Source organism: Alexandromys fortis, unplaced genomic scaffold (genome assembly GCF_014885135.2).
Source record: "Alexandromys fortis isolate MF-2015 unplaced genomic scaffold, M_Fortis_MF-2015_v1.1 scaffold_57, whole genome shotgun sequence".
NCBI lineage: Eukaryota > Metazoa > Chordata > Mammalia > Rodentia > Cricetidae > Alexandromys > Alexandromys fortis.
Genome location: NW_026067941.1, coordinates 8,264,823 through 8,279,515, shown reverse-complemented (window position 1 = coordinate 8,279,515; position 14,693 = coordinate 8,264,823). Strand labels below are relative to the sequence as shown.

The window sequence follows — 14,693 nt, the reverse complement described above, 5'->3', positions numbered from 1 at the left end:
AGAGAGAGAGAGAGAGAGAGAGAGAGAGAGAGAGAGAGAGAGTTGGAGATTTATGTGAGGTAAGATGACTCCTCAATAGGTAAAAGTACTTGTCATAAAAGCATGACAATGTAAAATTGACAAAGTCTGAATATGGTGGTATTCCCAGCACTCTTACAGCAGAATGGAGATAGAAGCAAGAACATCAGCAGAAGTCTACACAACACAGAACTAATAACAGGAGATCTTGCCTCAAAAGTAGGAAGAGAATTGGCAAAAAAAATTCCTCTTGCTTCTGTGTGTGCACCATGGCCTGTGGTCACCTGCGAACACACATGCAATAATTATAAGTTTTAAATATAAAACAATTCTATTTAGATAGTCGGTATATTATCTTTTTATATCACTTGTAAATGCAACCACTATGTATTGTAATCAGATTGTAACAGTTATATCTGTTGGGTCTATTATTGTATGTTTTTGTAGACAATTGAAACAAAATAATGTTGTTTGGGATTTTAATTAATCTCTTGACTATGGCAATTTCTCCAAACAGAGTCTATAGATCTGTGATGCTTTTCTAATGGCAGATCCCAGTTTTGTGATCAGAGTTGTAGAATATCGTTATATTAGCTTGTCCTCTCTGAATGGGTCATAATGGTAACAAAAGAGTTTGTCTTTCAGTAAAGGAATGCTGTTTTAATATTGCCTCTGCCATATGTGTTTTTGTCTTAACTAGAGTGAAATGGATTCTGAAAACTTCTCTATAAGTTAATTTCATAATGCTTTTATGTTAATGTGTAAAATTACTTTTGTAAAGATAGAAACCAAATGTATTTGGGTTCTCTAGTGGAACAGAACTTATAAAATGAACTCTGTGTATGTGTGTGTGTGTATGTAGATATGTTTATATAGATGGAATTTAACGTGTGTGTGTGTGTGTGTGTGTGTGTGTGTGTGTGTGTATTTATTAGAATGCCTTACAGGCTGTGGTCCAGCTAGTCCAGCAATGGCTGTCTACTCATGGAAGGTCCAACAATCAAGTGGTTGTTCAGTCTAGATGTCTCAGCTGGTCTTCAGTATATGACTTCTGAATCCTGAAGAAATAGGCTCTAATGCCAGTGAAGGAATATACTTACTAATGAGCAGGAGCAAGCAAGCAGTCAAAGAGCAAGCAGGCCTCCTTCTTCTGTGTCCTTTTATATAGGCTGGCAGCAGAAGGTGTGGCCCAGATTAAAGGTGGATCTTCCTACCTCAAAGATCCAGATTAAAAGTGGATCTTCATACTTCAAATAGTTTAATTAAGAAAACAATCCCACACAGGTATGTCCAGATGCTTGGGTTTTAGTTAATTACAGATACAGTCAGGTTGACAATCAAGGGTAGACATCATATGAAAAAAAATAATTATAATGGTCCTGAAACAAGTATGAATATAACAAGGAATTTTGAAAAGTTAATGTATTGCTCAGTTTTGAATACATGTAACAGATTACTTCCTTTTTATAAATCAGTAAACAGAAACAGTCACTTTGCTTCAAAAATTTTACATAGTCTAACCTAAAACTGAAATCTAAACTATTAGTAGTTTTCTAAAGAGTGTAGAATTCTGTTTAATTTTAATTTTTAATTTTAAAAGGGTTTGTGGCAGATTTATTTGTTAGGTATACAGTGTTTAGGCCAGAAAGGGCATCATATCTCATTATAGATGGTTGTAAGCCAATATATGGTTGCTGGGAATTGAACTCAGAACCTCTGGAAGAATAGCCTTTACTCTTAACCTCTGAGCCATCTCTCTAGCCCTACTTTTTTCTTAAAAATTTATTAGATTAATATGTGTGGGTGTATATGTGCACGCTGAGGCACATGTGTGGAAATCCAAAGACAGCTGTGAGGAATTAGGTTTCCTTCCACGTTATAAGTCCCAAGGATCAATTCGTGTCATAAGGCTTGGTAACAAGCACTTTTTATCCACTGAGTGATTTCACTGGCTCCTCCTTTTCTATTTTCTTATCATTCTTTTCTAATTCCCCTTGTTGACCGTCTTTTTGTTATTTTAACATTGTCTTTCTAGTCTAATAATGTTTAAATAAAGCTGGTTAGTTTTTATAATAGAGCATAAAATGGTGACCAGTATGTGAAGAGTGTGGTCTTTGTTGGACCATCCATGGTCCAGTTGAAATTTAGTCAGAGCTTCATTGTATCCTCTCCCAAGTAGTAGTCACTTCCGTACTCCTGAGAATCTTTATAACTATTTATACTCTAGTTTCAAATTCTCATGTGCTTCCTGCCATGCTCTTTTAGGCCAGCAGCCATGATTCTATTATCTATGACCAAAAGAGGAAAAAAAAAAAAATAGGTCACTCTGTAACCTACTAGAGTATTTTAATCAAAATAATTTTAGGGCTGGTAAGAGGGCTCAGTAGCTAAAATGCCTGCCATGCAAGCTTGAGGACTTGAGTTTGGATTCCTGTTGCCCACATAGAAAGCCAGGCTGTGGCTGTCTGAACCTGTGACCCCAGTGCTAAGAAGACAGAGACAGGAAGATTTGCATGGGGTTGCTGGCCAACCAGTCTAACCAATTGTAAGTTCTGGATTCAATGAAAAAAGACTTTGTCTCAGCTGGCGGTGGTGGCACACACCTTTAATCCCAGCACTCGGGAGGCAGGCTGATCTCTGTGAGTTCGAGACCAGCCTGGTCTACAAGAGCTAGTTCCAGGACAGGCTCCAAAACCACAGAGAACCCCTGTCTCAAAAAANTGTCTAAAAAAAAAAAAAAAAAAAAAAAAAAAAAGGAAGACAGCTGACACCAGTCAGCTTCCCTGTGCACCTCCACACATCCAAATTTTTTTGTTTTAATATTTGCTTCAGTGTTTAATACTACATGACTTTTTTTTGTCTCTGGTGTTAATAGTTAGACTTGAAAAACCATTTTGAATATGAAATATAATTGGTACTATTCATATTACCTTCTGAAATTTTAGAAATGATCTTTATTATGATATTGTAGAAATTTCATTCAACACTGGTATTAAGCAGCAGTTACGTCTTTGGGGTCCTGAAACATGCAGGTATATTCTTGAAACTTTGTAACTTCTTAAGTATTTCCTTAAATTTTTCATTTGGTAACTTCAGATTATGAGAAATAGTATATAAAAACAGCATATTTTATTCAGTTAGTCTCTGCTTGGAGCATTTTACTTCTATGTATAACTTTAAAGGATAAGAGCTACCATTTACAGATTCCTCTGAAGTTTTCTGGATCAGAATCATTGTTCTTACATCATTGATAGTCCCTGGGAGGTTTGCTTTTTGAGCAAAGCTTTAGCAGTATTAGTTGTAGTTTTTTGTTTGTTTGTTTGTTTGTTTGTTTTTTTGTTTTTTCGAGACAGGGTTTCTCTGTGGTTTTGAAGCCTGTCCTGGAACTAGCTCTTGTAGACCAGGCTGGTCTCGAACTCACAGAGATCCGCCTGCCTCTGCCTCCCCAGTGCTGGGATTAAAGGCATGCACCACCACCGCCTGGCTGTAGTTAGTTTTTTAAACTAGTGCTTTTTTAAACCATTACTAGTGGAATTTAAATTATTTAAAGATTATATTAAATATATAGATCTTATAACTTTTATTGTAAGTTATTATTTATACAGTTGCTCCAAATCTTACTTTCCAATGACTTGATTTTTTTCAGGCCCCAAATCCTCACCAGTCCATCTCCTTCAAAATCCATTCCAATTCCACAGCCCTTTCGACCAGCAGATGAAGACCATCGAAATCAGTTTGGGCAGCGAGACCGGTCCTCTTCAGCTCCCAATGTTCATATAAACACAATCGAACCTGTCAATATTGATGTAAGTACTAGCATTGCTAGAACTACACAATTCAGGTGTATTTCTTTGTTTCTCTGTTATATTTTTAATACAGATTGGAAATAAATGCCACCTTTCATTTATCATTTAAATGCTAGGTTTATATGAATTATAGATTCAGAAACCCTGTCATCTTGTATGACAATATTAAATACATCACTATTGCCAAGTTAGTTATCTTCATTTTTTTCTAACACAATCTCTGAAAAAGTTTTAAAATAAAATGATTTTAATATGAGAATTAATAGAAGCACTTTTGTGAATTTATGAAGTCCTCTCTTAAGATTTTTGTACAGTTATAAAAATGACATTAAGAATTTATTTGTTTTGTCATGAGTTTGGCATTATAACCAACAAAAGCAATTCTACATTCATATTTTAAATCATATAGTTGGAACTATAACTTAAATTTTATTAACTGAAATACCTTGTTAGAAATTTAATTTAATTATCACGATAAATCACGAGTAAAGAATTCTAAAATCAGACTTTCTTCTTACTTTTTATTATGTTTTCCCCCCCTATATATTTAGGAGAGTAAGTTAATTTAAGTGGCTTTTTCCTAGTACCATTCTTAACTAAGGCCATCTTGTCTATATGTTGACCTAAATACAGAAGAAGTGAGAAGTAGGAGAGGAAGATAGAGAATAAGGAGCTTGGGAAATAAAATGTCAAAGGATATTTGTAGATTAGGGGTATTCTTGGTGTGCTCAAGCTTGTAATTGTCATATGTATTTGAAAACAAACATCTTTTTTTCCCTTTTTTTCTGATTGTGATTGACCTCCTGGATTCTTGGGCTTGGCTATTTGAAGACTCACTTCGTATCTTACTCTTTCATCCTTTTCATAACTGCCATAAGTAACATAGTCCATTTTCCTCTTTATGTGTGTCCATTTGACTCCATGATCCTTTATTTGAACAATTTACTGCATTTATTCCTAGCATTAATTTTTCTTCATGTCCTTCCTGGTGCTCTCACTAGGATAATTTTTTAATGACATTTTTATCATCTATTCTCTTGTTTGAAAGCTTTTAGTAACTTAAAATTTTTTATTCATGCTCAGTCACTTTTTCTCTGAGAAAAAAGACTTTTGGCTCTGGACTCAGCAATTACGGATTTAAGATGAATTAACACACCATCTTTGTGCTCTATGATGTCACAGTTTATTGCATGAATCAAACATGCAAATAATCACAAAAAATATGCTAGTTTACAGAAGGGGTGTGATGAACTCTATCTGATTGGATGTAGGTATATTTAGCAGTAAAGGGATGACCTTGAAGCTATACCATAGAAGGTAAATGGCTAGGGATTTATTAAGTACACTATATAGGGAATTTTTTTAAGGTATTAAGGAAATAATACATACAAGGTTGTAGAGTTACCTTTACCTGGAAGGAATTAATAGTTGATATCTTAGGAGTTCAGGGTTCAGGAGAGGGCTGACAGATAATGGAAGGAGAAAGTAGGAAATGTCAACACTGATTGATATCTTATATTTCTCTTAAGTGGTGGTAGGAGTGCTGAAACACATTTGGAGGGGACTACAACTCACTATGTAGCCCTAAGTGGTCTTGAACTTGCTTCCTCCCTCATCATCTTGAGTAGTAGGTTTATAAGTATGGTGGTATACCATATCTGACCAAAAACACATTTTGAGTGTGATAAATCATCTCAGTATTTCAGAAAAATCTTTAGTAGTAGTCTGGAAGGTGGATCAAATGGGTAGCATATGTTAAGGGCAGAACTGTCAGCAGTGTGGCTTTTGCTGTATTCCAGTCAAGATATGATAAATGTTTGAACTCAAGTAGTAGCATTAGTGGTGAGAGAGGAGCAAATGAGTTGAGGGAGAGGAGATTATGGTGGTAGGGGTCTTAGAAGTCATGGAAATGGCTGAGTACTTACTGTGTGTGAGGTACTCTGCTAATTGCTTTATATAAGTTTTCTTGGTCAAGCCTCATGAGAAACATTGTCTTTATCTTATTCTGAAGGATATTCAGTTTAAAAGAGTCTAAGAAACCAACCCATGATCATATAGCTAATAAATGACTGAAATGTAATTCAGTCATTTAAACCTGGCTTTCTTTTCTTGAACTTATCCACTATATATCAGTAGAGGAGAAAGGTTAAAGAGAAGCAGAAGATAACAGTTGACTTTTTGGCATATAGATACTTGGCTATAAACCAAGACAGGGTTTATAGAAAAATTACAGTTTTGTATTTTATCCAGGCTTTAGGATATCTGTGGGAATATTAGGACCTCAAGTGGAGATACAACTTGAATAAAATCAGTGTGTCTGTGTCAATCAGAGCCATGAGTATAAATTATGTTACTCAAAGAGTATATAAATTGGAAAGAGTAGAAAATATAAACCTGAAGAGAAAAAGAAAACGTATCCTGGTGAATCTTAACATTGTAACAGAGACCATTTCTCAGTTAACCTTTGTGAGTTCTTTCCAAGTGTACATCAGATACCAAGCAAATGGCTTCAAAAATGCTGATGGAGTCAGTTAAGAGCACTGGCTGTTCTTCCAGAGGTCCAAAGTTCAATTCCCAGCAACCACACTGTGTCTCACAACCATCTCTGGTGGTATCTGATGACTGCTCTGACATAAAGGTGTATACTCACACATAAAATAAATAAATCTTATTTTAAAAATTGCTGATGGAGAGGATGCCACTTACTCTCAAGATTCAAATGAGATAAGGACTAAAATGAGTTTTTTTTTTTTAACAAATACCATGGAGCTACGTGACTGATAAGATGTTCCAGCTGATAAAAAAAATACCTGCTACATACCAGGTGGTGGTGACACATGCCTTTAATCCCAGCACTCATATGAATCTCTGCAAGTTAGAAGCCAACATAGTCTACAGACCTAGTTCCAGGACGGACAAGCTATACAAACAAACCCTGTCTTAAAAGAAAAGGGAAAAAAGTACCTACAGTAGAGGGAGAGACCTAACTCCAGCAAGTTGGCTTCTGACTTCCACACAAACTGTGGCACATGCTTGTGTGTACACACACACACACACACACATATACACACAGACACACTTTTAACATGTATGCCTTGGGCTCAGTCCCTCAGGACCAACCATTAATTTTTAAGTCTTTGGGGCCAGGTGTGGTGGTGCTCACCTTAATCCCAGTACTCAAAGGAAGCAGATTTTCTAAGTTTGTGGCCAGCCTAGTCTACATAACAGGTTCTAGGCCAGTGAGAGATCATAACTCAAACAATCAGCAACTAAATAGAAAATTTTAAGTTGTTTTGATTTCAAAGATAAATAGAATAGGAGGAGGCAAGAGAGGAAACGGATCGTCAGTTTTGAGAAACTTGACTGTATAGGAATGACAAAAGAGCTGGAGCTTGACTCATACTTGAGTAACAATTGTTTTGAAACTAAGATTTCAGCAAATTTTATAACTGAGAAAAAGAACCTAATGAAGAGAGGTTGAGGTAGTAAGTAGAGAATTTTTGATAAAATTCTTTGAACTTGAAAATGATGCCTTGCAGGGGCTATAATAAATTAAAGGTAGATAATCTTTATACACACTGCATGAAATAGGGCATAAACCCTAGGGCTGGTATCAATTGATTTTTTTTTTTTTCTTATTTTGCTTCATTTTGTTTGAGAAGTAGCCCTGGCTGGCCTGGAACTTCTATGTAAATCAGTCTGGTCTCAAATGCAGAGATAACTCCGCTTCTGCCTCCTGAGTGCTAGGCTTAAGATGTGCACCACCATGTTCAGCGCTTGATATGTTGGGGGTTTTAAGGGCGGTTACAGTACATGTCTTATTCAAAAAGACACATAACCAGAGCAACTCTTACCAAAGAAAGCATTTTATTGGGGGCTCACTTACAGTTCCAGAGGTTTGGCCCATTATCCTCATTGTGGGGAGCATTGTGGCATGCACGCAGGTTCTGAAGCAGTAGTTGAGTTTTACATCTGATATACAGGCAGACTGACTGAGTCTGGCATTGGCTTTTGAAACCTCAAGGTGCACCTCCAGTGACATACTTCCTTCAACAAGGCCAGACCTACTCCAGCCTAATCCTTTCAAACAATTACAGTCCCTTGTGACTAAGCATTCAAACCTATGAGCCTGTGGGGGCCATTCTTATTCAAACCACCACAGTACATAAAAGGAACTTAAAAGACAGCCAGGCATTGTGGTGCACACCTGAAGTCTTGGCACTGGGAGGTAGAGGCAAGAGGATCTGGAGTTGGAGGCCAGCCTGTGCTATATCATACCTTGGAGAGGGAAGAAAAGAGAGAGCTATAACTTTAGAAGTTATAGCTGATGCTACTGTACAAATGTTCATAGATAGCAAAGGTATTGCCAGAATCTTGAGTAGTTTGTTTCTTTTGTGATGCTGAATCAGAGGAATGTGAGACAAGGGAATAGAAGAAATTAGGGGGACAGTTGAAACAGTAGTTGTAGAATACTAGAGTACCCTATTTAACTTAGATTCACAAGGAGCTTTTAAGAGCACAAGTGAGATTGAAAAGTGTGAGCTTAGGTTGGGCCTGGTAGTTTTTCTAAGAGTGGAGAAAGCTACATTCGACCATAGCTATACGAAGTTTGAGAGCTAGTGTAGGTAAACAGGGAAGAGGTGGGTCCTTCTGTCTAGGAAGCCCTTTGCTTTTCTTCATGCCAGTCTATTCCTCAGATTTCTTCGGCTGCTTCGCCAATGCCAAAATCCTAGTGCCATTTCTTTTACATCATGGTCACCACTTCTTATAGACATGGAGACTGGAAGCCCAGTATCAGGATCGCCAAATCATCGTAGTCTTAATGTCTGTCAGTAAAAGTCTTGTCAACACCACTTAAATGGTAGTGAATTGGCAACAAACTGATCTCTCTTTTAGTCTTAAGCTTGTCGTTTATTTTCCATGTGTCTGCATCTCAGTGTGTTTGTAAGTTCTTAAAACCACCAAGATTTTTATGTAATAGTAGCTAGACAACCCCAACACATAGGTCATTGTTTGAAATTGAGTATTAATTATTCTGTAGATAGTGTTGAAAGTTTTGTGTAGTACATTGAACATGATAGAAATATACCAGTAGAGAATTTACTCTTTTACTCAGTAAGTCTAATTGCAAATGATGCCTATTTGCAAATAACCTTTTTAGAGACATTTGGACCCATTCAGTCCCTCACACTTAAGTTAAACTCAGTAAACGAATCCAAGTTCCAAGGAATATGATCCAAATTTCATTACATATGAAATTTCCCCTACTACCAACATTGTTGTAAAAGCCGTGTTTTAAATAGAGACCAATTTAAACAAAATCCTTATTTGAGCTATTTTGAGTCCCATCTCCTTTTTAATGTTGTACATTCACATTTTTATGATAGTATTAAATGTACTTTTGATTTTGTATTTTTTATTATATGTAACATGTTTCATATTTTAAGTTTTTTAATTGTTTTGGTAACTGCATACTACTCATTAAATTGATACATCATAACCATAATATGTCAAAATGCCTATCATAGGAAAATAATTATTTCTGGTTTTTGGTGTGATGGATAATGCTGCACTAAACATCTTTGTGCATATCATTTTTTCTTCTGAATTATTTCCTTAGGAAAAATTCCCAGAAGTGGAATTACAGGATCAAAGGGTATGAACATTTTTATGGCTCTTAATATGTGCCAGTAGAATTTTCTTTAAGAATTGATGAAGCCATTGAGTGGCCTGAAATGGATTTCAGCATTTGATTGGAACTAATAATCCTTTCACATAGGGCTAGGCTGGTTTAGTGTTTATCATGTACACTAGCTAATTTCATAGCCTTTGTTTTGTGAAATAATTATAAGACAGGTATTGTTTTGAATTAACCCATCTGCTAATGCATAGTGAAAAATTCATTTATTAATCCTTTTTTACTGTGTGCTTTAAATAAATGTATTTTACTATTTGTTTGTAGGATTTGATTAGAGACCAGGGGTTTCGTGGTGATGGAGGTAAGTAGTGATTTTAGTTTATTTTTTTAAAGGCAAAAATGCAATTGCTTTGCTGCTTGTCTCCTTTATAGTTGCTTTTTTTTCATGAAACAGACACAGAGAAAAATGTGTAGAGAAAATCAAATGGGTTTTTGTTTTGTTTTTTGTAGCAGTTACCATTTACTGCTAGCAGAATTTAAAATTATTCATAACATGTAGAGAAAATGAGACAACATAAAAGAAAATCTTAAATGTACCATCTACAGTTTTAAAATACACTATTTAATTTCTGCTGCCTCCAAATCTGGAGTTGCTAAATTTCTTTTGGCCTCCACCAAATACTTAGAGATGCTTATAATCAGATGAAATTATTGTAAATCTCTTTGGGGTTGCCTGCCACATCATCTCAGTTTGTCAGACTTCATCAAGCATTTCTCATCAACTTTCTAAAACTATTTAAAATGTACATTTAATTAATGGAATGAACTATAATGGAAAAATTCAGTTATCCTTTTGGTATAGTAAAGAAAATATATACATGAGAAATTTCATTAGGATTTCTTAATGTTATTCTAGATGGGATTTCCATCTAGCCTCCCCTCTAGTGAAAGATAATACTATTTAAGAAAATGGTGTTTTCAGCCAAGTGTGATGATAGCATAAGCCTGTGATTCTAGCTGAGACTGGAGGAATGTGAGTTTGACACTAGCCTAAGTCTACATAGCAAGACTGACAAAAAAAAAAAAAAAAAAAAAAACAAGAAAACTCTGTAATAATGTACGCCATATATTTGCTAAGAGATGGCATTCGAGACTGTCTTGAAGTTTTCTTGCAAGAGGTCTTCTGTCTTATAAGGAAGACCATATTAGCTGTACATTATGCCTAGAGCCGGGTTCTTCACTCTGATCTTCCTTATCTTCAAAATAGGTCCAAACCCAGACTCAATATTTTATACTGAGTAAATACGATATAAGCCATATATTGTTATGGTGCTGTCCTCTTGTGAGGATATCAAATAACAAGCATGAATTATGTACTTAGTATTAACTGTATCACATAGGTATTTAAGAGTTTTTGTTGTTTGTTATTCCATGAGCCTGCCAGTTATTGTTGCTGCCAGTTTGACTTTCATATGTCTTAATAGCTGTGGCTGCGATAATTTTGCCCAATACATCCAGCATTTAAATGTTCCATCATGTTAGCATCACAGTTAACTTAGTAAACAGCCTGCATAGTACCTATGCATTTCTTATCCTTGTTATGAGTCACTTTTAAAAAATTCATTGGGGTTTTTATGAAAATATAAGCAGATTTTTAAAAAAAAAAAAAACCGTCCAGAATTATTTTGTGAAGCAGGCTTCAGTTCATATAATTTATTCCCCATGACTTCTTTCATTTCTTCTGTGTGTCTGTCTTCCTGTGTTTGCCTGCCCCTCTCTTTCTCTTCTAACAGCCCCCTTGAACCAGCTGATGCGCTGTCTTCGGAAATACCAATCCCGGACTCCCAGCCCCCTCCTACATTCTGTCCCCAGTGAAATAGTGTTTGATTTTGAGCCTGGCCCAGTGTTCAGAGGTAGTTGGGCTCTTCTTTCTTGTTTTCACCCAAGCAAACTAAATATAAACTAGAGATTCTGTTTGTGCCTCACCCTCACAGCGTGTGTTTGTAAGTGTGAGAGTTTTGAAATACTAAATTTCTGCTTGGCCTGGCTGGAATGCTCTGAATGTGCTTTCACACATACTCACTACTGCAAGCTTTCTGTATGCTATCCATTATACATTTTTAAAGCAAGAACATTCTGAGTTGGGATTTCCATCTTGTTTATTGTTGTCTTATTTCTGTTGAGTCTTGATAACTTCTTAAATTCTGGGAGTCATGGGCAGGATTCTTTTTACTTTAGTCTATTAAATGGTAACGTCGATTACATAATATTAATATATTTTAAGAAGACAAAAATGTAAATGGAAGCCCCCCCACGAAAAGGTTTTTATGCTGGGCGTATTGGCTCATATCTGTAACCTTAGCACTTGAGAAACAGGCAGGAGGAGCATCCCGGCAGGTTTGAGGCCAAAGAGATTTTTATGAGACTTCTGACAGTTATTTGAGATTTTATAAGTAATTTTTTGTTCTTTATTTTCCCCTTATATGCGATATATATATGTATGTGTGTGTATATATATATATATTGACTAATAGATGAACATGAGTTCAGAAAAATTGAATCCATATATGTTAAATTATGCCCTCATGTGAGAGAAGTTAGTAATATAATTACATGTAGTCTTCTATTTTAACCGTCATATTTGAATTTATTATTAAACTAACTTTTAAATTTTAAAATAAAATTTGGGTATTTTATTTTAAATATTTTTTACAATTATATTTACTGTCTTGATATAGTGATCTATATTTAATATAATGATGGTGCTTTGGAGTTTTTCACCAACTTAGTTGTTCCATAGATGCAGTGATGTGTCATTCAGTACTCGGTGATGTCATAAAACTGAGTAATACAATAAATAAGAACTGTGCATGAAGCATGGGCAAGTTGTTAGTGCTTTATAATGTTCAAAGTTATCAGTGGTTTGTATAAGATGTATTGCACTCTATTTAGAAGAAATTCCAGACACCATTTTCTTTTAGAAAATTGCTTATGCAATCATAGAACTTTCTTATGGTGCTATAATATGATGTAACGGATATAAAATATCTGTCCATATTTAGCATTTAAGTTCTGTCATTGGCATTCTTACTATTTGAAAGAACATGACTCTTTTTTACCCTTGAGAGTAGTATATTTTATAATTTCTTAGAGATTTTTGCTACAGAGTGTAGAAATTCTGCCTGGAAGTCTCAGACCTATTCACTATACACTCTGGGGAGTCATTGCTCTAAACTCCTCTGTCCCATGTACCGTATGTGCTTCTGCTAACTGAGACTACTTATAAAACTCACTTGCCTTATGAAATATTGCTATATATCTGAAATACAACTAGGATGCTGTAGCATTTATTTGCTTACCTTTATAATACCAAATTTTTCAGAAAATCTTGAACACCTATTTCGCAGGACTGGAGAGATGGCTCAGTAGTTAAGAGCACTGGCTGCTCTTCCAGAGGACCAAGGTTCAGTTTCCAACACCTACATGGCAGTTCACCACTGTCTTTAATTCCAGCTCAAGAGGTTCCAACACCTTCACATAGATACACATGCGGGGATAATACCGATACACATAAAATAAACATAAATAAATAATTTTTACAAGGAAAGAAAGCCAGGCTCTGGAGAGGTGGCTCAGATGTTAAGAGCACTGGCTGTTCTTCCAGAGGACCCAGGTTTGGTTTCCAGCACCCACATGGCAGTTCCCAACCAAAAGGGATCTAACATCCTCTTTTGTTCTCCACTAGCACCAAGCAGACAAATGGTATGCATATAGTCAAAGCACCCACACACAAACAAAACAAAATAAAACAAAAAAATCCAATAAAATAGTAATTTAAAAAAAGCCTACTTAACTTTGTTTATATTAACTTTGGAATAAAGGTAACAATTTTTATTTAATAGAAAAAATTCCAGGGACCACTGACATTGTTCATCATCTATTAAATAATAGAGCTACAGTTTGAGATCTTATATAAACTTAGAGCTAATATGAAAGAAACATTTTAACAGTAAGACCATATTTTTTTTTTGTTTTTTTTTTTTTTTTCGAGACAGGGTTTCTCTGTAGCTTTTGGTTCCTGTCCTGGAACTAGCTCTTGTAGACCAGGCTGGTCTCTAACTCACAGAGATCCGCCTGCCTCTGCCTCCCGAGTGCTGGGATTAAAGGCGTGTGCCACCACCACCCGGCATGTTTTTGAAATATTGAGGCCGTTGAAATCATTTTAAAAATTGTTTGTTTTGTAGAGTTTTACATTGATTCTGTTGGCTTTTTGTTTTCATTTTGTTAATTATTTTCTTCGTTTCTTGAGACAGGGTCTCTGTATTTTGTATCTCTGGCTGTCCTGAAATTTGCTATGTAGACCAGGCTGGCCTGGAACTCAAAGAGATCCTCCTGCCTCTGCCCCCAAGTGCTAGGATTAAAGGTGTGGGGTACCATGCCTGTGCATTGATTTTGATGTTTTAATTTTTTTTATCAAAGGAACAAGAACCTGGTAGTAAATTTTAGAAATTGTGCACTGGTTTAAAGATTATGTTTTTCTAGATTTCTTTATTATCTATCTTAATGGTCATAAATTGGCCAGAAAACCAAAAGAAATTACAGTACCAATCACAAATAATGCCCCTTTTGGCCTACCCTTTGTAAAAGGCCAATATTTAAATATGCATTGCATTTTAAAGTCTAGATCTCCCCCACTTTCTTCCCCTGTTAAGTGAATGTGCTTGCTCCTCCTTAATGCTTGCTCCTCCTTAATGTGGATAATTTTCCCCTTCCTCTAATTTAGGGTCAACTACAGGTTTGTCCGCCACCCCTCCTGCCTCATTACCTGGCTCACTCACTAATGTGAAAGCCTTACAAAAATCTCCAGGACCTCAGCGGGAAAGGAAATCATCATCATCCTCAGAAGACAGAAATCGAATGGTAAGGATATGTGATGTATTTTCCTGTAATCATAGCCAAATATAATTTTATCATTTATATAAAATAGGCCTGTGTGATATAAAGTTTCTGTCAAATAAATTTGAGTTAATAGTTTTTTTTACATAAAGTATATTTGCACAAAACTGATTTTTTTTGTTCCCATTTCTAATTAAGAGGTCATTTTGAAAGGAAAATAATGTTATTCTGTTTCTAAAATAAGGAGAACAAGTATAAACAAGCATTCAGAAAGCATAATTAAGCATATATGTTCTAAAAACTGGCTCAGAATTCAAGTATCTACCAAATGACAT

At 35.6% G+C, this 14,693-nt stretch overlaps 1 protein-coding gene across 5 annotated transcripts in view; it reads left to right on the top strand.

Annotated features, from left to right (window-relative positions):
* Positions 1-14,693, top strand: part of Braf (B-Raf proto-oncogene, serine/threonine kinase) — a 132,785-nt gene that overhangs the window by 77,127 nt on the left and 40,965 nt on the right. For 2 of the 5 annotated variants that reach the window (XM_050147888.1, XM_050147884.1), the window contains exons 8-10: positions 3,665-3,824; positions 9,787-9,823; positions 14,246-14,382. In XM_050147888.1, the coding sequence (XP_050003845.1) occupies positions 3,665-3,824; positions 9,787-9,823; positions 14,246-14,382 (334 nt within the window). Of the gene's footprint in view, positions 1-3,664; positions 3,825-9,444; positions 9,481-9,786; positions 9,824-11,255; positions 11,376-14,245; positions 14,383-14,693 lie in introns of all 5 variants that reach the window. The other 3 variants (XM_050147887.1, XM_050147885.1, XM_050147883.1) reach the window with 3 other exon arrangements.